Source organism: Mus musculus, chromosome 13, assembly GCF_000001635.26.
Source record: "Mus musculus strain C57BL/6J chromosome 13, GRCm38.p6 C57BL/6J".
In the NCBI taxonomy this organism is placed as follows: Eukaryota; Metazoa; Chordata; class Mammalia; order Rodentia; family Muridae; genus Mus; species Mus musculus.
The window spans coordinates 68,867,037-68,892,990 of NC_000079.6; the positions used below are offsets into that span (position 1 = coordinate 68,867,037).

The 25,954-nt window shown below is 42.1% G+C and overlaps 1 protein-coding gene across 2 annotated transcripts in view; it reads right to left on the minus strand.

The window, feature by feature from the left end:
• Adcy2 (adenylate cyclase 2) overlaps nt 1–25,954 on the minus strand; it is a 379,558-nt gene that overhangs the window by 246,994 nt on the left and 106,610 nt on the right. For both annotated transcript variants that reach the window (XR_001780768.2, NM_153534.2), the window contains exon 3: nt 20,923–21,084. Coding sequence is in view for 1 of the 2 variants with exons in the window: in NM_153534.2 (NP_705762.2) it covers nt 20,923–21,084 (162 nt within the window). In the remaining variant the exon portion in view is untranslated. The remainder of the gene's footprint in view (nt 1–20,922; nt 21,085–25,954) is intronic.

Genomic DNA, 25,954 nt, shown 5'->3' on the forward strand with positions numbered 1-25,954 from the left:
AACCAACTCCACTCCAACCATCAAATATCAGGCCACTAACAGTTATCAGCTCAGCTCCTAAAAATAATTGTATTTTGTGCCACAGACATCCTTGTTCTTCTTGTTTCATGCATGCTAACATCATATGGTCCGACCTGTACCTACAAAAGAATCTCTGAATTCCTTTGCCATAGGATGTTCTGTAGCATATTTTCCTCCTTCTGTGTTTAATCAGTGTGTGTTCTGATGTTTATGCTAGAAATAAAATCTAAGTCAATTCAGTGAACATTCTAACCATGCTAAACTTTGTCCAGCAACTGGGGAGATAGTTCAGTTAGTAATGTGCTTACTGTGCAAATCCAGGGGCTCAAATTCAATCCCCAGAACCAGTGAAAAAAGATGAGAGTGTGGTCGTGCATGCCTGTGATCCACGGGATGCAGAGGGAGAAGTAGACAGATCTCTGAGGCCTGCTGGCTAGCCAGCTCACATTCTGCTCAAACGATGTTTCAGTAAGAGATGCTTTGCACAAAAACCAGGGTGATAGCTTGTGAAGCAGAATAAAGGCTGAGGTTGAACTTCGCCCTCCATATACATGTGCAGAAGCACTTGCAAGCACAACGTATATGTGCACTTGCACACACACACACACACACACACACACACACACACACACACCTTCTTCGGGGGTCTGTCTTCTGCCTCAGTTATTGCCAGCCTCTGTTCAACATTCATATCATTGCAAGTTCCTACAGGAATATCTCATTATCACCCTTGTCACCAAATGCACCTTTAATAAAAATGTGGGACAGGCAGAATGAAGCTAACCCTGCATGGCACATCTAAGATGTTTCACACAGACACATGCCCATCAGTCACCATGAAGGCATATTCTCAGAAGTGCTTACCTGTAAATGCTTTGGCACCTCCAGGTGGCCTCCATGGCCTTCCTGGTCATGTTCCTTGTCCCCAGAAAACTCAAGCAGGAGCTTAACAAGCTGAAATACAGATGCCTCCCATTTCTGACAACCTGACAGCCCTTGAGTCTACCATGAACATGTGTTCCTAGCAGACCTTTAATACATGGGGAGGAATGTGTATTTTCATGAATACATTTTCCTTTTACAAGTCTTGAATTTCACACCATCTGCTGATCTGGGCACTTCTCTTACTGCCAGTCAGCTTAAATTTTATTTTTAGATGCCAGCATTGGGCAGAGCATGAAAACCCTCCAGGCTACATTTTCAGACATTCTAAACAAAAAAATTTCAAGAGCCTTTGAAGACCTAATAAGAGTGGATCATGTCAGAAGCCAAAGCCACTTAAGATCACTCGGTTGTTTCATAAAAGGAGAAACAAAATCTAATGTAAATGGATAATTTAAATGCACAGGCTCTAATAATGGAGGACTCTGTGACAGGGCCATGTACACTGTTCAGGGAGGTTGGCTATGGCTGGGCAACTGTGAGGAACAGAGGAACAGGGCAGCATTCTTACAAGAGACAGGAAGCATGGCAATCAAAGCACAGGGTAGGCACCCCTCAGGAAGCTCTGCTCTTTCCTTAGTCTTCTTGGAATATGGACTAAGGAAGAAGAAAAAAACCAACCAGCAAGCACAGAGGTACTACTGCAGGAAAACCATGAGTCAGTAAGCTTGGGTAAAATACAACAGTCTCCTTTCATGAACAGTGGTCTGTCTTAGCAGAACACAGACCCTAGCCAGGCACCAAGATGTGAGCTGTAGGGAAGGTTGACCACCACATGATTGGGATATTTCCATAAGTTGTACTGGACACTCTTTGGGAAAATGTTAAGTAGACTGCAGTAGCCAAGCCAGGGCACTGACGACATGTGCATGTGCCTACATTTCCCAGACACTCACGACAGACAGGGGTGTGGATGTGTCACTTGAAATGGAAGCATCTGCTTGAATCCCAGAAGACATTCAGACACTTTCCGGCATCACGGGAATCAGAGATGAGTAAGGGTAACAGCCCCAATTCTCACTGTTAGAGTAGAGGTGTGGAGACCAGTTAGGTTAAATCGATGGGGGATTTCACAGGCGTGCTTATTCTGAGACTTGAGGAACATGGAAGATGAGGTACAGTTCCACAAAAGGAAGCTCACTCTGGAAGCTGCATACTCCAAATCTTGGAAGAAAACAAATACCTATGCTGAGTAAGAAGATGACAGCAGTGACTGCTCAAAGACTGTGTAGGGTGATGCCTGTTCTACTTGATGTGAAAGTAAAATTGATAGCTAGTATTCTGCCATAGACCACAGGCCACCTCTGTCTACTGCTTGTTTCTGTAAACAACTTTCTTGAAGCTCAGCCACACCTGTTGGCATGCATATTCCGTGCTTGCGGCTGTTCCAGGAGCAAGGCTGAGCAGGCCTGTCACCAGATGGGCCATGATCTGAAAATATTTGCTCCATAGCCATTCCCAGAAAAAAACACAGAACACCTATTCCAAAGAAACATGCATCTTTCTATGTGGCTAAGGGTTTTCTTTATGAGCCCTGATAACAAAGTTACTGTCCAGCAACTGGCAAGACCCAGAATTGTTGTAAAGAGGCATTGCCATTCTGAAAGTACGGTATGGAACATGGCAACCTAGTCATTAGACAGGTACATTATGAAGGAAATGGGTACCCTTGTGAGTTGTTAAGCTTGGGTGGAGCCTCTCAGAGAACAACATGCTCCTGTCTGCAAGTATAATTGAGTATCATTAATAGTGTCAGGGATTGGTACTTGCCCATGGGATGTGTCTCAAGTTGGGCACCCTCCCCCATATCTGCATGGCTTGGAGAAAGGATCAATTTTGGATCGAAAGTTTGGTGGGTTGGTTGGTGTCCCTCTCATTCCACTGGCATTCCTGTCTAGATACAAGAGGTGGCCTCTTCAGGTTTCACATCCCCAGTATAGTAATTCACACTAAGGTTACCCCCATTGATTCTTGGGCACATGTTGCTTGCAGACCTCTGAGTAGATGTTCAGATATTTGAGGGTTTTCTTTATTTCTTTCTTTTTTTAAAAAGTCCTATCCACAGAGTTATGGATGGGTCCAGTTACATAAGCCCAATGACCTGAGTTCAGATCCCTAGAACCCATCTAAGAGCTAGACACAGTAATAATCCAATTGCCCCAGTATCAAGACAGGAAATAGAGACAGGAGAAGTGACAGAGCCTGTCGGTACCAAGGCAGAAGGCAGGGCCCATACCTGAGATTGTCTGCTGACTTGCATACACCTGTCCTGGCATGCCTGCTTGGACACATGATCACCCCCTCCCCCTTAGGCACACACCGGATATCACACACGCACACACCACACCCTGCCCCGCCCCTCACACACAGATCCCACATCACACCACACTCATTTTGATAGAAAGTACTGAGATGGAGAAATTTCTTGAAACATATCTGTTGGATGATGACCTGGCAACTGACATCAAGTTTTAACACATTTCGAAATTTATAGCAAATACACAATTTATTTAGAAAAATATTTAATAAGTTAGTTTTGAAGTCATATATGGTGGTGGAGCTGCCTATAATCACAGCATGTGGAAAGTGGAAGTAGGGAGATCAGGAGTCCCAGGTTACCCTTGACTACGTGGGAATTTGAGGACATGCTGGGCTACATGAGACACGGTCTCAAAACAAACAATTTATTTTCATGGAGAAATTAAACTACTCTTTATGCTTACTTCTCAGACAATGTAATCTTACTTGTTGCTGGACTTCTAACTGCAATTGTTCTGTTTGATATAGAACAATGCAGTGCTAAACACTATATGATTCATTCCCTAACTGTTGGAGGAAATGACTACAGATGTTGTGATAGATGCAAAATATTTTCTCCCACCTAAAAATCTTGGATGGTGGCTCTCTCATGACTTCAAAGGCTCAATATTTGTATCTTAGTAAAAACTAAGCCAGCAAAAAGGGTGGGGTGGCAAAGCTAAAACCTGATAAGGGGCTGCTGCTCAGTGGGCATGTGACCACACCCTCAGACAAAGGCCACACATACCCACATCCCCAGTCCAATCTGTTACTCTTCATCTTCCACACACAGGTCACAGGTAGATAGAGAAGCTGAATTGTGGGGCAGAGGGCACAGACAACCTGTTGCTTAAAGCCATGACCCAATAATGAACTAGGACCTGGGCTCATGCTTTGGGCTCATGCTTTCTTAACTCCAGGATGAAGGTTTCTGCCATTATACACCATGCTGCTGCAATGAGGAGAAACTGTGACTTCAGTTCTGTGAGATTTAGCAAAATTATACTTTAGAGAAGAATGCAGCTTTATATGCATTCTTATAGAAAACAAGTAATATTTCTAAGTTCTATAAGCTCAACATTCTAAATATAACAGACAGGAGGTTTATAGATCCAGCAGTGGTGTCTTCTGGGAGCCTGAATCTGAAGGGTCTTGCAGCGAAACATGGGTGGCAGAGAAAGGAAAATTTGACTTACTGTTAGAGCTCACTCACAGATACCCAGGTACCCAGGACATACTTGTAGTAACTGAGGACTTCCAACAGGTGACACCTAAGCTTGCTCTTAAGTACCTGCTAAGTGTCAATGCTGGAACGCTCCATAGAGAGCAGAATAGCTGTAACAGAACAGAAAGATCGACAAGGAGCTCAGATCCTATGCCAAGGAGGAGACGGACAGACTGTCAAGTCGCTGGAGATATATTACACAGGGCTTATTGTTATCTCAGTCCCAAAAGACTATTCTATTCTACCAGTAGTTAAAAAGGAAAAGAAGGCACTAAAATGGTTGTAGACTGGTCTTTAGGTGGACATGCAATGAGGCTGAGCTATTACAAAGACCTGGACAGAAAGAACGTACCCAGACACACATCAAGACTGAGAGGAGGCAAAGTGACATGGTGGAGGGAGAGTGAGGAATGTCATAAGATCCAGCAGCTGGGAGGATGATGAGTTGGGAAGGAGCAAAATGAGGAGGTAGTGTTCCCTTTCACAGACATGAAAGAGTCACAAGCTGGGAAGTACTGAGTTGAGTTTGGGGTCCCCTGTTGAAGTTCCTGTGGAGTGTAGGCTGACTGATAATGAAGGCACATATTTAACTTTGAAAGTAGAGAGCAACCGACTTCTAAACCTCATGCAAGTCAAAAGGCCAGCCGTAAAATGGAAATCTTTACTTTGAGACGTTATAAATATTAGATTTTAAACCCTTTAAATAATAAAAAATAATTTCAAGTTTGCCCCCAAATAAACTTGAGGAGATTTGTAATATTCCTATAAAAATGTGCCTTAACACTAGAATAAGAAACCTATCCGCTTCTTGGTCTCTTCACCAAAGCTCACAGAAGATTTGAAATTTCCCACAGAAGAGAGTTCTAGCAAGGAAGGGAAGTCAAAGCCTTAGATGAATTTGGAAGTCTATGCATAAGACAATTTATGGCTTATTGGCAATGCCACACAGCCTTTGCAGCCGTTAAATGAACAGAAAAGCAAACATAGAATGGGAAAGATATCCAAGGGGGGATTTCAATGCTTGCAAATCATACAAGAATGAGAAATGCCTGGCTTACGGCAGAGATACCACTGACAGCCACTATAGGTCAGTAGGGCGTGGAGACCCTGACTACTCTGGGAGCAGCTGGCCACATACTGGGAGGTAAAGTCCATGGTCTCTGGCCCATGCTGGAAAAATTAGAGGTCAAAAGGTCAAACTTCCAAGGTGGGCAAGGTCAAGAGGAAAGAGAGAAGAGAAGATGAAGACAGGTCAAGCCATGTAGTGAATGCAGTTTAACTGGTGTCTTGTCAGTGTTTCCACTTTTTGCCGGAAAGGCTCCAGTGATGAGCCCTAAGTTCTATATTATCAAGGGTCTCACCAACAAAGCCCATTTGCCTGGGCCAAGACCAAACCAAGCTAGGCTGGCCCATGGAATTTCAAGGCATTGCAGACATGATCTGTGGTTCTTGAAGATGTCTAAAAAAGATTCCCAGAGGAGGGCATTCAAAATGGCGATAATCACCTGTTCCACTTGCCATCGAATACCTCACCAGCATTTGTTGGGGTGATGGGGTTACCATGGATCACACCTGCACAGGTAGGCATTGGGATTCCAGGTTACCTCAACATCTCCACCGACATCCACTATTTTAATTCAACATCTGCCCGGTGCTCTGGCCCCCTTAAGGGATGTTATGTGGGGATACTTTTCACTGGGAGTGCCACCATGAAATTATCCACCTGACTGGAGTCTACATCATCTCCAGAAGACTGCATCTCCTTAAAGGTTCTGGTCTGCCTCAGAGACTGGTCTATATTCATAAAAACCATCTCCTTCTGCCTTATTAATCAGGTCTAATCGAGGCTGCCTTTCACTGACAGTATTTTGAGTGAAACATAAGGCAATTTTCTCTAGATTGGTGAGCCCAGTTCCTGCAATAATATTCTGAAACTGCCTCTGTGTATGTAGGACATTAAACCAGTGTTGTTTACTGCCTGACTAAGTAGATAAAATACTGGCCCAGAGATAGAAGTTATAGGGCTATATGAAAGTAAACCTCCAGCCATTCTTCCTCCTATGGGTCATGTTAACTCAATGAAGGAAGTTCAATTTCAGTTCCCTTTTTCTTCCAATGACCAGCAATCCCAGATCCTTGAAATCCTACTTACACATCCCATTTCTTCAATCACCTTTGCGTCTTTCTTCTGGTTACTCTATAATATTGTACATTTGGAGAACTCAGATGATTTAAATTGCATGGAAAGATCTGGATTGTCCTGAAGATAATAAGCTAGTGACATAAACATCTGAGGAAGTTAGGATTGTTGTCCTTTGTGTCAATTCAAATGAGAGTTACTCCCTGTCTTAGTCAGGGTTTCTATTCCTGCACAAACATCATGACCAAGAAGCAAGTTGGGGAGGAAAGGGTTTATTCAGCTTACACTTCCACATTGCTCTCCATCAGCAAGGAAGTCAGGACTGGAACTCAAGCAAGGCAGAAGCTGATGCAGAAGCCATGGAGGGATATTCTTTACTGGCTTGCCTCCCCTGGCTTGCTCAGCCTACTCTCTTATAGAACCGAGACTACCAGCCCAGAGATGGTATCACCCACAAGGGGCCTTTCCCCCCGATCACTAATTGAGGAAATACCTTACAGCTGGATCTCGTGGAGGCATTTCCCCAACTGAAGCTCCTTTCTCTGTGATAACTCCAGCCTGTGTCAAGTTGACACAAACTAGCCGGTACACTCCCAGAGTCTCATATGTTTGAATACTTGGTTCTCAGTTGGTAGAAATCTCTACCAACTATTCGGGGAAAATTCTCTTTCTGTGATAAAGCATGCAACCAAGGCAACTTATGAAAGAGTTTAAGGGCTTGTGGTTTCAGAGGGTTAAAGCCAATGGCTCATGATGGGTAGCATGGCAGCAGGTGGGCAGGTACGATGTTGGAACAGTAGTTATGAGCCCACATCTTAAAGTACAACCATAAGGCAGGAAGGGCTGTTAGGGAATGGCATGGGCTTTTGAAACCTCAAAGCCCTGACCCCATAATGACATACCTCATCCAACAAGCCACACCTCCTAACCCTTCACAAACAGTTCCATCAACTAGGGATCTTATTCAAACACATGAGCCTATAGGAGCCATTCTCATCTAAACCACTACAAGGTGAGTCATGGGGCCAAGCTTTGAGGCTTAAAACATCTCCTACCACTTCCAGTGTGGATCAAAATGTGAGCTCTCAGCTGCTGTTCCAGCCGTGTCACCATGCCTCCATCATAGACATTAACCCTTGGAACCATACTCTAAACCAACTAAAACTCTTTCTTTTATAAGTCGCGCTTGATCGTGGTGTTTTATCATGTCGATAGAAAAGTAACAAACTCTTCAGAATTACCTTCAATGGATACCAGAATTAACTGATAGATATTTAACAGCCAGCAGAGATGCTTAAGGAGGGTGAGTATTACAGGGGAGAAATAATCCATTTCCTTGACTTGTAATAGTGAAGACACTACCTGCTGTGTCTCTACATCTGTTTAGACATTTGTGAGCTCCATTGTCCCACATCTCAGGGCTTTAGTTACATGTGTACACATTTACTATGTACCTTCAATGATGGAGCATAATAACTTGTAAAAGACCCAAGTTCTGCCACAGAGAATTCTTCCCAAGGTCCACAGAATATGTGGCAGAAGCAAGCAAGGAAGACACAATGACACATACACATGCTGACCTCTGATGTGCTATGTTCCATGAAAGATGAGAATCAAAATGGATAACAGGTTTTATGGAAGAGTGGAGTATGGACACCTCATTCCTTCCTCTTCCATCACTACATCTATATCCACCAATGGCTACTTAGGGCAGGGTACTGATTCTGTCCCCACCTTAACTCTACTTCTTTTCTATATAGAAGCAGGCTTGTCTTCTGGGAATGGTGCTAAAAGGAGAGATGTAAAAAAAGAATGTTCAAAGATTAGAGTGGAAGAGTTCTCTCCATGGTGACTTAAATGATAGAATTAAAGTACTCGGGGAAATCACCCTGGGGCTGGGATCTAAGATAGTGTACACTGTAAACAACTCCCTCACTCTGTTAGCATCTGCAGCTTCTATCTCATCTCAGGTCCCTGTCTTGGGCTCTAGCTTGAGGGTCAGACATAAAACACAAGGCAGATTTTTAAGAAGTTTCTAAGAAATAGATATTTGCATTTTACCACGTGGAGGATACATTCCATCTTCTCAGCCTGGGAATTAACTGGAACACATAGAACACAGAAGAAACAGGAAACACAGAAGCCATTTATGTTTTCAATATGAAAGAGTGCAGTTAGTATCAAAGTCAGACAGGCAACAGAGTGTAGGGCAAGAGAAGCCACAGAAGGGGACATTCATGGAGGAGCTGACAGGCAGATCCAGGAAAAGGAACCTTGCTATTCAGGGCCTCACTTGGGTGTGTGGGAGTTGAACCCAGAGGCTCACAGAGCCAAACTAGGAAAGGTGTGAGGAGTGAGGCACACTGATACTGAGATCTTTATCTAGATACCATGAGCATCTGCACTGGCCATGGTGAACCATGATGATGACCTGTGGCAGTCAGCAGCCAGCTCTTGGGAATTGGTTCTTTCCTTCTACTGTGGATTCTGGGATTGGAACTCAAGTCCTGATGACAGTAGTTCAAGCACCTGAAGTGCCCCATTGCATTTGTGACTATGAGGAGGGCTGGTGGCAGCAACATGGACAGTGTGGACCTCATAGAGATAGACTATGTTGGAAGCAGAAACAGGGCTGCTGGGGGTGGGGAGTATTCCCACTGGGTAAAGGCTCTTGCCACACAAGCCTGATAGTGAGTTCCATCCCCCAAAAACCAGAGAGAAGAAAAGAGCTGAGTCCTGCCTGCAATACATGCACAGGGCCCATCTATGCCTGCATTCAAACACTCATACCATGTACACAAATACAAATAAACTAATAGAATAATAATAATGAATTATAATAATAAAATGAAATAGAAGTCTTTTTCAAGAGGATACATTAAAAGTAAGCAGGACACCATCTCTAACCTTTAAGGCAATAAAACTAAAATTGGTGATAAATGTGAAAATTACACACAACAACAAAAAAGCATATTGTCAAAAAACCCATCACTACAACCAACAACAAAAGTTTTTCTAAGCAAAAAAGGAAATGCAAATGAAGTTTAAATTATGTAGAAAAATGGTAAGGGGCCTATCAAAGACTATGAGTTTTGTAATTATATAGTTGCGAAAAATATGAGTTATTTAACACAAAACAAAGCAAAGGAAAACTGAGATACTCATGAACAAAAACACAAAATAAAATAACACAAACTGGAAAGCAATAAAATAATATGTACATCCAAAATTCCATATTTGGAGCAATAAAATAAGCAAAATGTTATCTGGATGGATCTAAAGTTGGAATACGGACAAGAGATTCATGAAGAAGACTCTAGCCAGGGAAAAATAAATAGAAATATAAAAAATGAACTCATTAATAGATTCCTCAATTTGGAATGAGAAGTTGGTATTTATAAGAGAATATATTTTACCAAAACAAACATCTGTGGAGAGAGTAGATAAGCAGAAACATCTTTACAGGAAAAATAGAAGATGGTATCTCATTAAATCTAACCCAGTCTAAGCTAATGAACTAAGCACTGTAGTTTAAAGTTTGTGAATGAGAAAATCATGCAGAGCCAAGGGCAGTGATGGGATGTTTACTTTCGCCATTCTCAAGACAGATGCAAATTCCTCAATAACTCTCCAGCCAAAAAAAAAAAAAAAAGGTAGAAAATTAAGGATAAACCTAGCATGCCTCCATAGGGATAATTATAGATTCCCAAGGTTTATTCAACTCTATGGAAGTAGGTGAATTGTACAGTCTTGCCCACACTGGGTACACAAGTGTTTTGGTAACAGTTCAAGATTCCTTCTTTAAAGAAAAGGCGAGGGATAAAACCATCTGCAAATAAAAGCAAATGATTCCTTCCTTCCAATTATAAACTTCTCTTGGCTTAACCCTGAAGCTAATCTCTGTTTAGAAGAAAATCCGCCCTACTAAACTAAATGTTAAACCAGATGGTCTACCTCACAGTCTTGAGGCTGGATGTTTTTGTCCTAGAGGTAGCCTGAGCACCAGCTGAAAGAGAATGAGGAATTTGAATTGTAAAGTGATCCACTTGACAATGAATGCCATTACTGTTTGTCTAGAGAAAGCAGATCAAAGGAGAAAGATCTATAGACACCAAGAAAGGTCATGAGTGGTGGTGTGCGTGTGCACACACACATACTAGTATACCTAGTAGATGTATGTATGTATGTATGTATGTATGTATGTATAACACTAGGTATACATTCAGTATACAATTTGGGGGAAAATAAGAATTTTTTTTTAGATCAAACCACAGAAGTTGTGACTAGAACATTCTTGATTTAGGATGGGTCCTATTACTACAGCCACTATCCCCATGAGAGGCAGAAGAAATGAAGATGCAGAGAAGAAATAGCATGTGAAGAGGCATAGATTCATGGAGCCCGAGCCTAATGAACAACTGACCCCCACTGGACGCAAGAACACTCACATAAACAGATTTTCATTCTGAGTCTCTAGAGGTGACAGAACTTACCAATGCTTTGGTTTTGTGTGTGTGTGTGTGTGTGTGTGTGTGTGTGTGTGTCTGTGGGAGAATAAGCGTGAGGTTTTATGGATTTCTAACTTCAAGAACTGGCATTTGTAGTGATTTTGTTGCAGTGGCCCTTGGGAAATGATGCTGTATCTTAGCTGGCAGAGGTGGGAGAGATGCAGAAAGAAGCCATTGCCTGTTCTCAAGACTATACACTATAATCCTGGTGTATAGTCAAGTCTATCTAAGCAGGGTACCACAGGGCTGGAGAGCATGAGGAGAAAGCAACCTTCCTCCAGGCTGGTTGAAAGATGCAGTGAGCTTCTTTGGAATTAAGAACTTCAGAAAAAAAAATGCCAAAGGGAGTCCACGCCACCCCACTGGCAAGTCAGTCTCTATGCATTCACTCTGGCACTGATGCCTTTGTGCCACCTACAGATGTTCATTTGTGAGCCTGTCCCTGAGGGTTTCCAAAGTCATGCTGTCAAAACCCAGAGGAGTTCAGATTCTTGGGGATTAGCAGACTTCTTGTCAGTGAGGTGTGGGCTTGGAAAACCCAAGTTGCATGAAGCGTGCCATCTTGGATCTGAGGAGAGCACACTACAGAATGGATAATCAAAACCAGACTTCAGCTCAGAGTGTCTCACACATGTGAGACCCACCTCCTTCCCTATTCAGCTTTGACTGTGACTTGATTGCCTGGAGTATTTTTATGTTTCATTTCTCTTAAAGTCTGTGAAACCATAGAACTAAGTAAAACTACAGTATTATTGCTATTTATTGAGAGCTAAATACTACCCTGGCTTGATAGTGGGCTGTTTATATACAGTACCTGCCACTGTTATTATTGGAATCTGAAATTTTTCATAGGCTTGGACATCCAGTACCTGGAAGTCAGGTGACAGAGTTACCTTGGGAAGTTGTGGAATGTTTAGGAGATTGAGCCTAGCTGGCCAAAAGAGGTTTGTTGGGATAGGCCTTTAAAAGTCACAGCTAAGCCTTTGATGAGGATGTGCTCTTTGCTTCCTGGTGCCATACACTCTTCTTACCAAGAAAAACACCATGCCTCCCCTGTTTTCATGATAGACAGATTCCCTGAAACTCCCTGAAATAACATGTTTCTGCCAAGTATTGTGATCACAGCACTGCAAAAAGCAACGAATACAATAGCCTATGTACTCAGCACCAAGGCCAGCAGCCATACCACCTCATTAGCTGTCCAGGTGACAACAGAGGATCATAATACTCCGGTAGCTCATGAAACTTACCTGCTGTAGGATGTTCATAAAACTTACAAGGTTCACATGTCCCCTGCCCAAGGTTGTATGTGCCGCAAACAACTGCTAGTGAGAAGAGACTCTTCTATGATGCAACTCCCTACAGGTTCCATAAGGAAGCCCATTGATGTTACTTTTGTGAGTTATTATCTATATGCTTTTTGGTGATGCAGCTGCTCCTGTAAATAACATCCATGTTCCTGGGAGTAACCCTAGTGAATTCATTAGTTCACAAAGCTGGAACTGGGTGGTATTTCTTTAGTATGTGATCAGTGCCCTATATGGAATGGAATCAGCATGTTTCTCTTATTGCCGATACATACAATACTCTGAACCAGAGATTTGGGTTTACTAGCAGTTCCCTAGCACCAAGACTGAAGGAGAGGAAAGGAAGTGTATAATAGGCTGGAGGGAGAATTTGGGTGTATCGCCTGCATATCCACCACACACAGGTTTAAGGCAGAAGTGAGATCTAAACCCAGAAACTTCCTGATATCATGAAGCTTTTTCTGCCCAGCTCCTATGCTCCTTGTTATATCAAAATGTTAATGAACCTCAGAGAGGAATTTTAGCAATGGTGAACCCAAGCCTTGAGTCTGTCCACCAAGGTCTCTCATCTCTCAGGAGATGTGAAGTCTAGGATAGGTTTTCTCATTTCCTGATATCTCCCTCTGTTATCGGCCTATCCAACTTACTGTATATATTGGGAATGTTGTATATCTACCAGTAAGCCATTATTACCAGTCCTTGATGTTTTAAGTGCTACGTGCTTGGTTCAGTTAATTTTTTTAAAATTTATTTCCTTGCTTCATCATTTCTGCTGCTGTTGGAATGAATGAACTAACTATCTACTCTGTCTTTCACTGAATAAAATGGGTTGAATGCATCTCTACAACATGGTCAGTCAGGGGCAAGGGCTACCTTCTTCTTGTTCTTGTTGTTCTTGTTTTTCATTTTGTTTTTGTTCTTGTTTTTGTTCCTCCTCTTCCTCCTCTTCCTCCTCCTCCTCCTCCTCCTCCTCCTCCTCCTCCTCCTCTTCTTCTTCTTCTTCTTCTTCTTCTTCTTCTTCTTCTTCTTCTTCTTCTTCTTCTTCTTCTTCTTCTTCTTCTTCTTCTTTTTCTTCTTCTACCAATTATCCCTATTTCTTTAGATCATTAGACTCAGCCACAACTCTGTCTTTCCAAACTACCCTCAAGAGTCATGTTCGACCCTAGAGAGGACTCCTCATGATTATTGCAGTCCCACCCCAAGGACAAATGATTAATGCATATAACAAAAGCTTCATTCTGTGTTCAGCTTCACAGAAGAAGGGGAGAAACATATGAGCCTGTACTGACAATTCTCATCTTCGCATTCCCTTCTGTGTGTTTCAAAGAATAATGATCAAGGTTTTAGTGAATATCACAAATCAGAGTACATCACAAACTATCTTCCTCCACTTAAAGCAAACCTTTGGAATTATCAGAGCTGCAGATATTTACAAGGGACAAACCAAAGACACATGAATTAGTGGAGATGGGAGGAAAATCACTCCAGGCTTGTCAAATAAAATGCCAGTGAAAGGTGCAGAGCAAATTCTGATAGAACTGTCAGTATAACTTGTGTGCAGAGAAACATTCTCTTAAAGAATGGAAGTTACACAGTCCAGATGCTAAAACCAGTAACAGGATAGACATGGTTCACAAATTACAATCTTGCTTTATTTTTCAGAAAATCCATCTTTCATGCACCCTTTATCAAATCTTTAAGAACAGGACAGTGTTCTGTTCATTAACCCACAACACACACACACACACACACACACACACACACACACACACACACACACACACACGATACATAAAGACCTTGGGGACAATTAGTAGAAGAAGAACAAATGTAGACCTCATTCTAAAATTGGCTGCTAACTACAAACATGAAATCTGGTTTCAAACTCTTGAGTTTTCACTCTAGAAATTGCTGGAACATTTTTAGTGTGATTTTTATGCTCTGAGGTCGGAGTTACTGTTGCTCACTTCTTCTGTCTCCCCCATTGGCCAAGGTGGAACTTGTCTTCAGCCAAAGCAGTGCCATGAAGGTGGAGTGGGGAGGGAGAGGGAAGAGAAGAAAAGAAAAGGAGATTTGCTCTCACATTTGCTCCCAACTTTATTTGCATGATCTACTTTTTCACAAAACACACCTATTTTCTCTTCTTCCCTATTCCAATCCTCCTTTCCTTCCAAAACCAAATGCCTTCAGATTACATAAGCAACCATTTACTAAGACAAGATATGAATTAGACTCAATCCATACCTTTGTAATATAAAGAATATTTTTTCTTTGTGGAAAAATAATATTTGATACTTCTTTGAAAACAAGCAGGAGGACAGAGATCCAAATTGCTGGTAATTAGTCTCCTCAACACCAGAACTGGGCAGCTGGTGACCTGAGGTTTTTCCTTTGAGCTGCTCAGATTAGACCTCAAATGCAATTTAATTCCAGACACCAATAGACACTTCCTGAATTACACTTCATCTCAGTTACACAACAAATCCACATTGCCATTGATTCCAGACTCGCCACAGACAATTGTTCACATTAGATGCAGTGAAAACGCTCCACGTTTTCACAACTTAAATATATTAAAGCTTCCACAGTGTCAAAGATTCCTGTACCAATTTCCCTGATATCTGAGTAATCCTGTTACAAACCAATAAGCAGTCCTTAGCTCATCTTTTTTCATAAATATGGATTCTCATATAACCGACTTACTTAAATAAATCTATATTCAAATTTCCCTCCTCTCCCAAGGGAAAGGAAAGATATATGAAATGAAAATTCAGAATGGGCTGTGAATGCCAAGGAAGTAAAGATTCAATAAGAGTGACTAAAATTCAAATACAAAATGTAGCCGTGGTGCATAGACAGGGATGCCTGAAGATTTCTTGAAGTTGCTTAGGTATTGTGGGAACTATCATGAGGACCTCTAAAAGTGAAGAAAATGGAAAGGCAAGATACATATTTAAGATGCAAGAGTGCTCACAGCACAAGCTTCAGTGTTGGACCACTACTTTTGGCTGTGAGGCAAGACTCCAGTCTTTTCCCTTCTTTCATTGGCTGCTTACCCGTCCACTCCTCAGACTCAGTCAGGATGCAGCCAGCATAACAGGGGAGCGGTGGTCCCGTCTTGCCTTTGCTGACTTCATTTGCTTACTTTGATTTAAAGGTAAGCAAAAATGACTTGCTGTTTTCATGTTTTAGGAATTATAACCAAACACTTAGTATCCAACAAGTAACAGTAGAATTATTTTCTAGTCAATTGTGAAATGCTAAAAGGTTATGGTAGTTTTACTTAACTGAGCATGTAAAAATAAGTATTCGTAGGTGGGCAAAGTAAGAACTTTTGCTCAGGTGCCTGCTGCTTTGTAGTTCCTTCCTATCTTTATTTTGGAAGTCTAGAATATGGTCATAATCAGGAGGTTCCATAAACATTCATGAAAAAGAAAAAAGAAAAAATTATTTGAAACACAGTAGGAAAATAAAAAGAAAATAACTACAAGAACATATTCCCAAGCAGAGTCAATCAGTGACCAATTGAAACTCTTCTCTTCCTCCCCCACAAACAGTGATACGTTCAAAATTTGTTGCTTCTTTGTCCCGTCTCTTCTCCTGTGATCCTTGCTTCTTCCTTCTCTTCTAGATACTGCAGGTGTAGTGGCAACCTCACATGGATAGATCCTTAGGTCCTGCAGAGTATACAGGTCTGCAGAGAGGAAGCTGGGCATGGTGGTGTCTGATGTGGGAGACTGGCTTTACAAGAAGATTAAGAATCATAGAAGCTATTATTTTTGCAACTATTGGTCAAAAAACACACATGCATGCTGGATGAATGTGACCAGCAGCTTCCTGACTGCCGGGCTGGCCTTAAAGTCCTACTGCTGTGTCTTTTCCATTATGGTGGACCATATCTCTGTTGGGACTGTAAGCCAAAATAAACCATTTCTCCTCTAACTTGATTGTTAAGGACATTTTATTACAGCAATGGAAAGTTATATTAATAATAGTATGTATAACAACAAATGCAGCTGTCAATATGTGGGCCCGACATTGATATGATGCTAACATCCCAATAGCAAAACCAAACAAAACCAAAAAGTCCCTGATGCCTAAATGTTACCCCTAAACCTTCTCCACTACAAAGAATCAGAGGATAGAGTATGCAACTCAGTTCTCAGAGTGCTGACTGAGCATGCAGCCATACTCTGTTTCCTGTGGTATACACCTCTAATGTCAACACTTCGGAAGCAGGAGGAAGAGAAGTTCAAGGTCATTCGGTCATTCTCAGCTATGGAGAGTTCAAGGCCAATCGAATACATGAAACCCCATGTTGGTAAATAAAATAAATTAATGAATAAATAAATATGTAAAGAAGTAGAGATCCTTAATTTTAGACATAGCTAGGGCCAAGCAAGATGTGTGTGTGTGTGTGTGTGTGTGTGTGTGTGTGTGTGTGTGTGTGTGTGTGTGTGTGTGTATGTATAGTAAATTTCCTCTATCATGGCATGAGAATGCTTTGAGGCAAATGCTGGCTAGATGAATTTCCTAAGAGCATTTAACTCTGATAGGAAGCATGGACAAGGAGTGGATTGCTCTTCAGTCAGTATTTCACTCAACAGACACATCAGACATGACCTCCGGAGATTTCCCCATGCCAATAGAGGCACCATAATACAAAATTCTTAGTATGGATATGGACTAAGCAGATTTTCACCTCTGCTAATGGCTTAGTGCAGTGGTTCTCAAGGGTCCCAATGCTGTGGTCCTTTAACAGTTCCTCATGTTGTGGTGATCCCCAGCCATAAAGTTAGTTCCTAAATACTTCATAACTGTAATTTTGCTATGGTTATGAATTGTAATGTAAACATCTGTTTCCCAATGGTCTTTGGTGACACCTGTAAAATGGCTCTTCCTGACCCACAGGTTGAGAAATGGTGGCTTAAAATCAGAGCAGTACCCATCCAGGACTCAAAACCTTTCTTTACACTTGAGCAGTATCCTACATTTTACATAATATTTTTCTGAACAAGACACCATAGTGATCTAACCAGCAAATGTACAGCTTTCTAATTTGTAAGTACTATGCATCAAAAGAATCCAAGGAAGTGTTTTTCTTTGCCCACAATCCAATGGTAATTTTAGCTTATATTTCCAGCAGTGGCCAAGCATAATAAAGCGTATCCTTCATACCGTAAACATGAACCCATCTCTTAAAAACACATTTTCTATTAATTAATTTATTTATTCACTTTACATCTCAATAGCAACACCCTCTTTCCCCTTCTCTAATTACCCCACCCATCATGGTCCCTCCCCTTCATTTCTGAGAGGGTGGTGCTCCCCATCTGGGGTACCATCCCATCCTGGCAGCTCACGTCACTACAGGACTAGGTGCATCCTCTACCATTGAGGCCAGACAAGGCATCCCAGTTAGGGTAATAGGATCCACAGGTAGGGAACAGAGTCAGAGTATATACCTACTTCAGTTGTTGGGGTACCTGCATGAAGAGCAAGCTGTGTATCTGCTACATATATGCAGGAAGTCTAGGTCCAGCCCATGTATGCTCTTTAGTTGGTGATTCAGTCTCTGGGAGCCCTTAAGGATCCAGGTTAGGTGACTGCATCTTCTTGTGGAGTCTCTATCCCTTCTGGGTTCCTTAATCCTTCCCCCAACTCTTCCATAAGACTTCCCTTGTTTCATCTAATGCTTGGCTCTGTACACTGCACAACCCCCCTTCTGAATCCATTACTGCATTCTGCCTTGTTGGCTCTTGGAATCATGGAGTTATTGAAGACATCAGAAATTGACTACAGGGTCTTGGTTTCTTTCCAATGTTATCTTTAAATGAAATACTATAGCATTAAGCATATATTAAATGTTAAAGTCATTTATATAATTCCACAATTATCTTATCTCTGGCTGCAAGCCAGCATATTTTCCTACTAGTTTTGAGAAAAGAGTAAAAACGTTGTATACTAATCTCTTTTCAATTTCTTTCACTAATAAAGATAACAGTGCATCAAAAAAAAACAATTCAATACAAAATGCAATGACCTGAAACACACCTACTTCTTTATAAAGCATTGCCTATCTCTCTTTACATAATTGTTTTATTGCTATAAGAGCAATTAAAGCCTCTGTCCCAAGATATAATACTTCATTTCCTCATGAAGAAAGCAGAAAAAATTGGAAAGTGTGTACCCAGTGGAAACCTCCATCACACAGCTGCCACAAAGCATGAAACATCCGAGGGACCTGCTGCCAGTGTGAGCATGAAGAAAGCTTTTCCACAGTTGTATCCAGAATGTTAATGGGCTGAATGGATTCTATACTTGTTACTGCACACAGCTACTCACCGAGGAAGCTGAGCTTCCTGGTGCTAGCAGTCAGCATGGTATGACCACTGATAGGAGAAAGTGGAAATCTATCAGGGGTGCAGAGAGCAGTATGAAATGCAGAGCTGAGGAGCAAACATGAGTGGAACCTGCACACAGGAGTTTCTGGAACTCTTTCAGGCCCCCCATAGGATCATCTTTCCCTTGAATGCCATGGGAGTTGTATGGAGTTTGGGTTTTTGGAAAGAGGGAAGATGTGAGTTAAAAGGCACAGATAATGAGAGGAACATGTTTTATGTCTCACAGACGACATTTATAGTGACAGGTATGTAAACTGCTCTGATAAATAATCAAGTCTTTTGTTTGTTTGTTTTTGGCCCATCTGTCTTAGTCAGGGTTTCTATTCCTGTACAAAACATCAAGACCAAGAAGCAAGTTGGAGAGGAAAGGGTTTATTCAGCTTATACTTCCACATTGCTGTTCATCACCATAGAAAGTCAGGACTCAAACTCACACAGAGCAGGAACCTGGAGGCAGGAGCTGATGCAGAGGCCATGGAGGGATGTTACCTACTGGCTTGCTTCCTCTGTCTTGCTCAACTTGCTTTCTTCTAGAACACAGGACTACCAGCCCAGGGATGGCACCACCCACAATGGGATGGGCCTTCCCACCCTGATCATGAATTTAGAAAATGCCTTACAGCTGGATCTCATGGAGGCATTTCCTCAAGGGAGGCTCCTTTCTCTGTGATAACTCCAGCATGTGCCAAGTTGACACACAAAACCAGCTAGTACACCATCCGACACTCTAAAGTGCTATACTTCACCTTCATCCATTTGAATAAGTGCTGGCTGGCCTCCATTCGTCAGGTGGTACAGATCCAGTACACAGCGTAAAGCTGGAGACTATCACCTTTGCTCTCACTGCGGACAGAGGATGCTATTATACCTTGAGTTTCATAATGACCTCAAAGGCTCTTGTATTGAAGGATGGGTTTCAAAACAGCAGAGCACAGGTGAATGGGTAAAGAGCACTCTAACTTCATGAATAGATTAAACCACGGATTGGTTCAAGGGTGGATGGGCTGTTAGGGAGTGTGGCTTCTCAGAGTTAGCAGGTCACAGTGGGCGTGAGGGCATGTATTTGAAGATATACTTGTCCCCCAGACCCTTCTTCAGCGTCTCTTCTTCCTGACTACCAAGAAGTTAGTCATATGTATTCACCCCATGAACACCTACCCAGTTTCTCTCCCTCCACAGACGTCACATTGGTTATATCTCAAACTCCCTTTTTTTTTTTTTTAAGTCAGGATGCAGCTCAGCAATAAGAGGAATACACAGCATTCCAAGGCTCTGGTTCAATTCCATCACGCCCCAGAATTAAATGACCCCATCTATGGGCACAGTGCTCATCACACTGAAACTTGTATACCTAGTACATTTTATACTGTGGAGATATTTGTTGTGACTACCCCAAGACAGCAAAATAAAACATACATTTTTTTTTCTCATAAAAAAGGACACTGTTAGGAAGAACTCCAAATCGCCAACTCTCGTGTTTATGGATACACGTAAAGGGAATCAAATAGCTTTTAAAATGCTTTTAACTAATTAAATAGAACAGCTTCTTGAAATATCACTTATGAGCAAAGCACAAATTTGCCGCTGTAGCATTTTAAAAACTCTGCTTTTTAATGCTCATAGATCTGGCAGAAGACTGAGAAATTGAAGTGTTTTTCCCCCCAATACTCTGTAAAGAGAGATGTTGGGGGTGATTTATGCTTCTAATTATATGATGTCTCATACTAAAAGTAAGAGTCCTAAAAATTATAATCTATAATAAGATTCCAATGTATACCTTTGCTTCCAAAATTATATCACTACTCAGCAATCAGCAAAATGGTGTGTATACACTCACACACACACATATATGCATATATACATATACATACACACACACACACACACAATTATTCTGTGAACATTTTCTAATTGCTGCTAATGGCTAAGTGACTAATGACCCTGGTGGAGGAGGACAAGGCTCAGCAGCCCTTGCAGACCATGTCAAGGAGCAGCCAACAAATCCACCCTGGCAGCTCCGACCGATGCTAGGAAGAGCTCTGAAAGGCCAGTGGCTCCCACGAGGAAGGGTACTCACCTGCCAGAACAGGTGCTCCTTGGCCCCTGGTGTTGCAGACAGGTAGACACTCAGCACTATCGTATGAGATGAAGAGGTGAGGACGCTGGCGATGATGGCATCCCTCATGTTGAAGGGAAGCATGGTGTACACCACGAAGATGATGAAGAGGAAGAATGACACCTGTGGAGGGAAGAAAACAATGAAGCATCAGAAAATCCCGGGTTCAGTTATCATTAAAGGAGGCCGAAGACGACAACACCCTCATTTGAGAAACGACATCATCACAATATAGAGTCAAACAAATACACTGAATTATAACAAGCCTAGTGCAGGAAGCATTGGCGGTGGAAATGCGAGGACCCAAGGCTGAATCCCTGGAACCACGTAAATCTGGGTGTGGTAGTCACAGAGTCCTGTGGAAAGATAGGAAGCGGACACATAGAAGATATCCAAGAGCTTGCAGGGCAGCTAGACTCACGAGGGTCATTGAAACAAATGCTCAAACCCTGTGTCAGGGCGGAAGGAGAAAACCAACACCTGAGATTGTTCTCTTTCCGCCATATTTGTTGTAGCACATGCACAGATATGCATATACACAGATTAAAAGGGGGAGGGGAGAAAAAACTAGCTTGCCATTGTGATGGGGAAACGGTTTCTTGTGTGGGACTTCAAATTTTAGCAAACAAACTACCGCATACATGAGACTGAGCTTGGGGGCGCTTGTGTGAAAGAGCAAAGCCGGTCTCGCATCCCTGAGGCTTGGAGTCATTGCTTCTGAGTTACCAAAGGTGCTTGGGTGCAGATGGTCCCGCTGTAGTGGAACAGGTTAGTGCTCCCTGGCAAAGAGATTAAACATAGAATGACCCTCTGATCCTATGGTTCCACTCCTTAGAATGATATTTTAAATATATGCATGTACATTTTAATCATAGGATTTGCATATCAGTTAAAAGATGAGAACACAGATACCCAGCAGTGGGTGGATATCACCTGTCATATCTGCACACCAGAATGTGATTCACGAATAACGTGGATTAAAGCTTTGGTATATGATACAATGTGGAAGAGCCTCAAAGGCTCCACATTGTAAGATTCGCTTTATATAGACCATGTGTAGTTAGTAAATCCAGAGACAGGAAGCAGATGCTGATGACCTGGTTGGCAAGGTCTGTGAGCAGGCCTGTGGGGCAGTAGAAGCACAGAGATCGCACAGCAATTGTAGACTTCCCTTGGGTGATGGGAAGGCATTTGAGTTGGACAGAGATGTCCATTGCCCAATACTGAGAATGTACTGAATGTCTCTGTATTCTTCACTGTAAAATGGCTAACTTATATTTTATGAATTTCACTTTTATAAAAATCAATATGAAACCACTCAGAGAAATTTTGAGAATGGAAATGAAAATGCTTACTAGGTAATAAAATGAGAGCATTTTTTTTCATTGCAAATGAGCCAGAGACAGAGGAGCAAGAGAGAGAATATAAGCATGTGGTAACTATAGCAAGAGAGCCTGAGGTCATAGGCCTCAGGGGAGAGAAAGGCATGTGACTACAGTCATATACACCATGAGAAGAGGACACAGAGACCTGGTCAGCTGTGTGGGCATGGCCAGATCACCACAACTGTTATGGTGTGTGTTTTCTTTGAGTGTCCAAGTGTGAATGACCACCAGGCTCTGGTGACCACAGACTCAGGACAATGCAGCCCAGAGAGTGGTGGGCTTCATCTTCTCTTGCCCATTCTGCACATTTACAACATAAAGGTCTTGTCTACCTCCATGCTATGGTTCCAGGATGGCACTTTGCAAGCTGTCTTTGTATTACCATCACACTTGCAAGACTACACAGAAAACAAGACGTTTACAGCCTAAAAATAACTGAATTCCTAAAACGTGTCCTTTTATTTTCTTCAGGACATTCTAAGAAGGACATCCATTCATTCCTCAAAAAAAAAAGCATGGGTTCCTCTGAGGGGGCAGCATCTCCTACAGAATGAGGAGCGAAGGCTCGATCACAGCTCTGAGCCGTTACAACTGAGGGGATGAGTCTGCCATGCATGCCAGCTGTCTTCATGGCTGAGAGAAGGGCCACCCTTCCTACCCAGCCCCACTCTGAAGAGACAATGAAATGGGCTCTAAACATCTTCTCTATTTGCTGCAAGTTCTGTCATCGTGGAATGACAGCCAAGGAGAAAGCCATCGTGGGTGGGCAAAGTGACCAGAAGTCCTCGGGAAGCCTGAGTTTGGTGTGGGCCATCTGCTTCAAGCCCCCGCTTCCTCCCCTTCAAGCTATATTTATATGGGCTGTCAGGATAAAAAATGTGGGTGAGCAGATTAACATAGCCATACTTTTTCTAGCAAACATGTTTTTTTCTTTTGCCTCTTCAAAATAAAAGACTATGGAGATGTTGCTCTCGGCAGAGCACTAGCAGTCAGCATGACACACATTCCGTTTTTCCTGTTCTGTGTGTGGATGAGACCCAGCACTGCTTTCAGGGGCACTTTATGCAGTGAGCAATGATCTGTCCAGACAGAACAGGATTGCCTCCCTCAGGAAGCCTCCCTGAGGCCAGTATATGAAGAAAATGTTCAGGGAACCAATCACATTGTTTCAAGTCAGTTACTAACCTTTGCAAGCATTTACTGAGGGCTAACCTAGCACGATTACGTTTCCAAAGTTGAGGTAAGCAATTGCAACAAATCAAGCCCAGGGTTCCAGCATTGGTGCTTCAAGAGCTCAGGCAAAGACCCCTGTGTCACCCACCAGTGTGACTTGGCCAATGGAAGTCAAGTTTAAGGCTTCTCGGAGGAATGGCCTTTACACCTTATTAATCTCAATAGGTTTTCAGATCATTAGGTCTAGTTTCTAACTCCAAAGAGCACTGTATGTAAATGGCTCTGGCACATCTAAAAACATGTTGGGCAAAATGCTCCAGAAACTTCTCTTGCAGTCTCTAGGGTTTCCATGTTACCATGGGGACATGAGATTCCTCTTAGCTGTACTTTTCTCTCTGTGTGGGACAAGAGCCTCAAAATCAAAGCAAGATCACTGTTCTCAAGACTGCAGGAAAGGCAGGTGGCAGAGTATCTGAAGTGGCCATGTTCATGCCAGTAAAGGGGCCACAAGTACTCGTTCTCACTGAACCTCTGCAAGACACACACATCTTCCTGACTTTCGATTTCCACTCCTCTCTAGCTCTCAGAGCTTTTCTCTCTGCTCACTGACCTGTTCCTTTTGTACCCACCTCACTTTATCTGGTGATGGCCCAGTTTCCAATCACAAAGGCACATACCACCAAAGCTTATCCTTAGCCATGTTCTCTTCTGGCTTTGAACTTCCTGTGTACATTCCTGGTATCTGTCTGTTGTTCTGCCTGACATCCATGACACTGTCTCAGGGCCTTTCCACCTGGCAAGAATATAGCTTATATAACACACTCTCTCCCTCTTCTGACCTCTGACAGCTCAGTGAATCCTTTCTTGTTTGTATCCACTCAATTCCTGTCTCCATGTTTCAAGACAACCAGTTCAACTTCCTGTCACCATTTTCTTCTCGGTTAGGGGAAGTTTCATAAGTGTCTATGAAGCATAAACACAACTAGTGTGTCCTCTTAGAGTAGAAAAAATAAATGGTGCATGATATATCTTGTCACCTTTTCTCCCTGGCAGTCATAAAATGACAGTGTTGGAACTCCTCTAGTATATATCAGGAAGTGAGGATAGAAGGTCTCAGATGACTGTAGTTATGCAAACACCTGATTCGTATTTGTAGTATTATCTCCCAAGTCAATAAGCAGAGCTCAGCTGGTCTAAATCCATACCAAAGCTACATATCCCTCCTCTGTCCCATTAACGTTATATTTATAAAAGTGGATTACTTTTATATGATCAGTTTGCTTTTTAAAACAAATATTTTGTGGCACAAATCTATAGATGTGAATATATTGATTTCACTAGTTCACGACTAGTTCACTTATGGCATATGCTTTCCCTGAGTGCTGATCATTCCTAGCAAGGCAAGTACCCATGAACTGATTTTAATATGTGTCCTCTGATCGACCTTGCTTCAAAATTCTATTTTCCCTTATCCAGATAATACTGCAAAGCTTGTGCTTCTGAGTGTAGAGATCTATGGCTTTTCTTTCTTAGATGATGGCCTTCTCTGGTCTGCCCTAAGAACTCTGCAAGACATGACACATCTAGTGCTTCTCACCAACTTCACTCATCATGTTTATAGTTCCTATTTATAGATTAATGCCCCCCCTTACACAGTGAAGGATACTGGTACTTTAACAGCACACCTTGATTTACTAAGAGCCAAGACTGCAGTGTTCAGGGCTGCACCCGATGTGGGAACTGCTTCGTAAATTTTGTTGTCTTTACAAAATGTCTATTATATGTGTTAGTGTGACACAAGCTCATCTTCCTCAAAAGCACCTCACAAAATGCATTTCTAAACAGTTCACTGTCCTCTTTGGTATAATTAGCTTCACCATTAACTATAAACATGTTGATTTCTGAATTCACATTTTTTCTATTTAATGAATCAATTACAAAAAAACAAAAAACAAAAAAACAAAACCCTTCAGCTCTCTATTAGACAGACACTGGCCAGATTCTCATAGCAGGCAGCTGCAGTAAATCTGGGAGCAGCCCCTGCTCACAGAGAATGTAGGCTGCAGTACCTACCATGGCACCTTCTCTCTGATCCAATCCCTGTAATCCCTGAATCCTACATAAAAGACTTCCCAGGACTGCAGTCATGAAACTACTGTTAATCAACAAAAGGGAAGAAATGGCACAGGCTTTGTGCAGTCAGCCTGACAGTTGAGACTTTTTGGGATGCCTATGTACTTTGGGGTTTCCAGAAGTCAGCCCAGAGGGATTGTCACTTTCAAGTTCATGAGGAAACATGTTGCTTTAGGATATACCAGCTAAGGAGGCAAACAAACAAACAAACAAACAAAAAACAAAACAAAAAAAACCCTTATTCTGCCCAGTGCTTTGTGCTCCTAGCAATACAAGCTTGCAAAAAGGAATTTTGAAAAGGT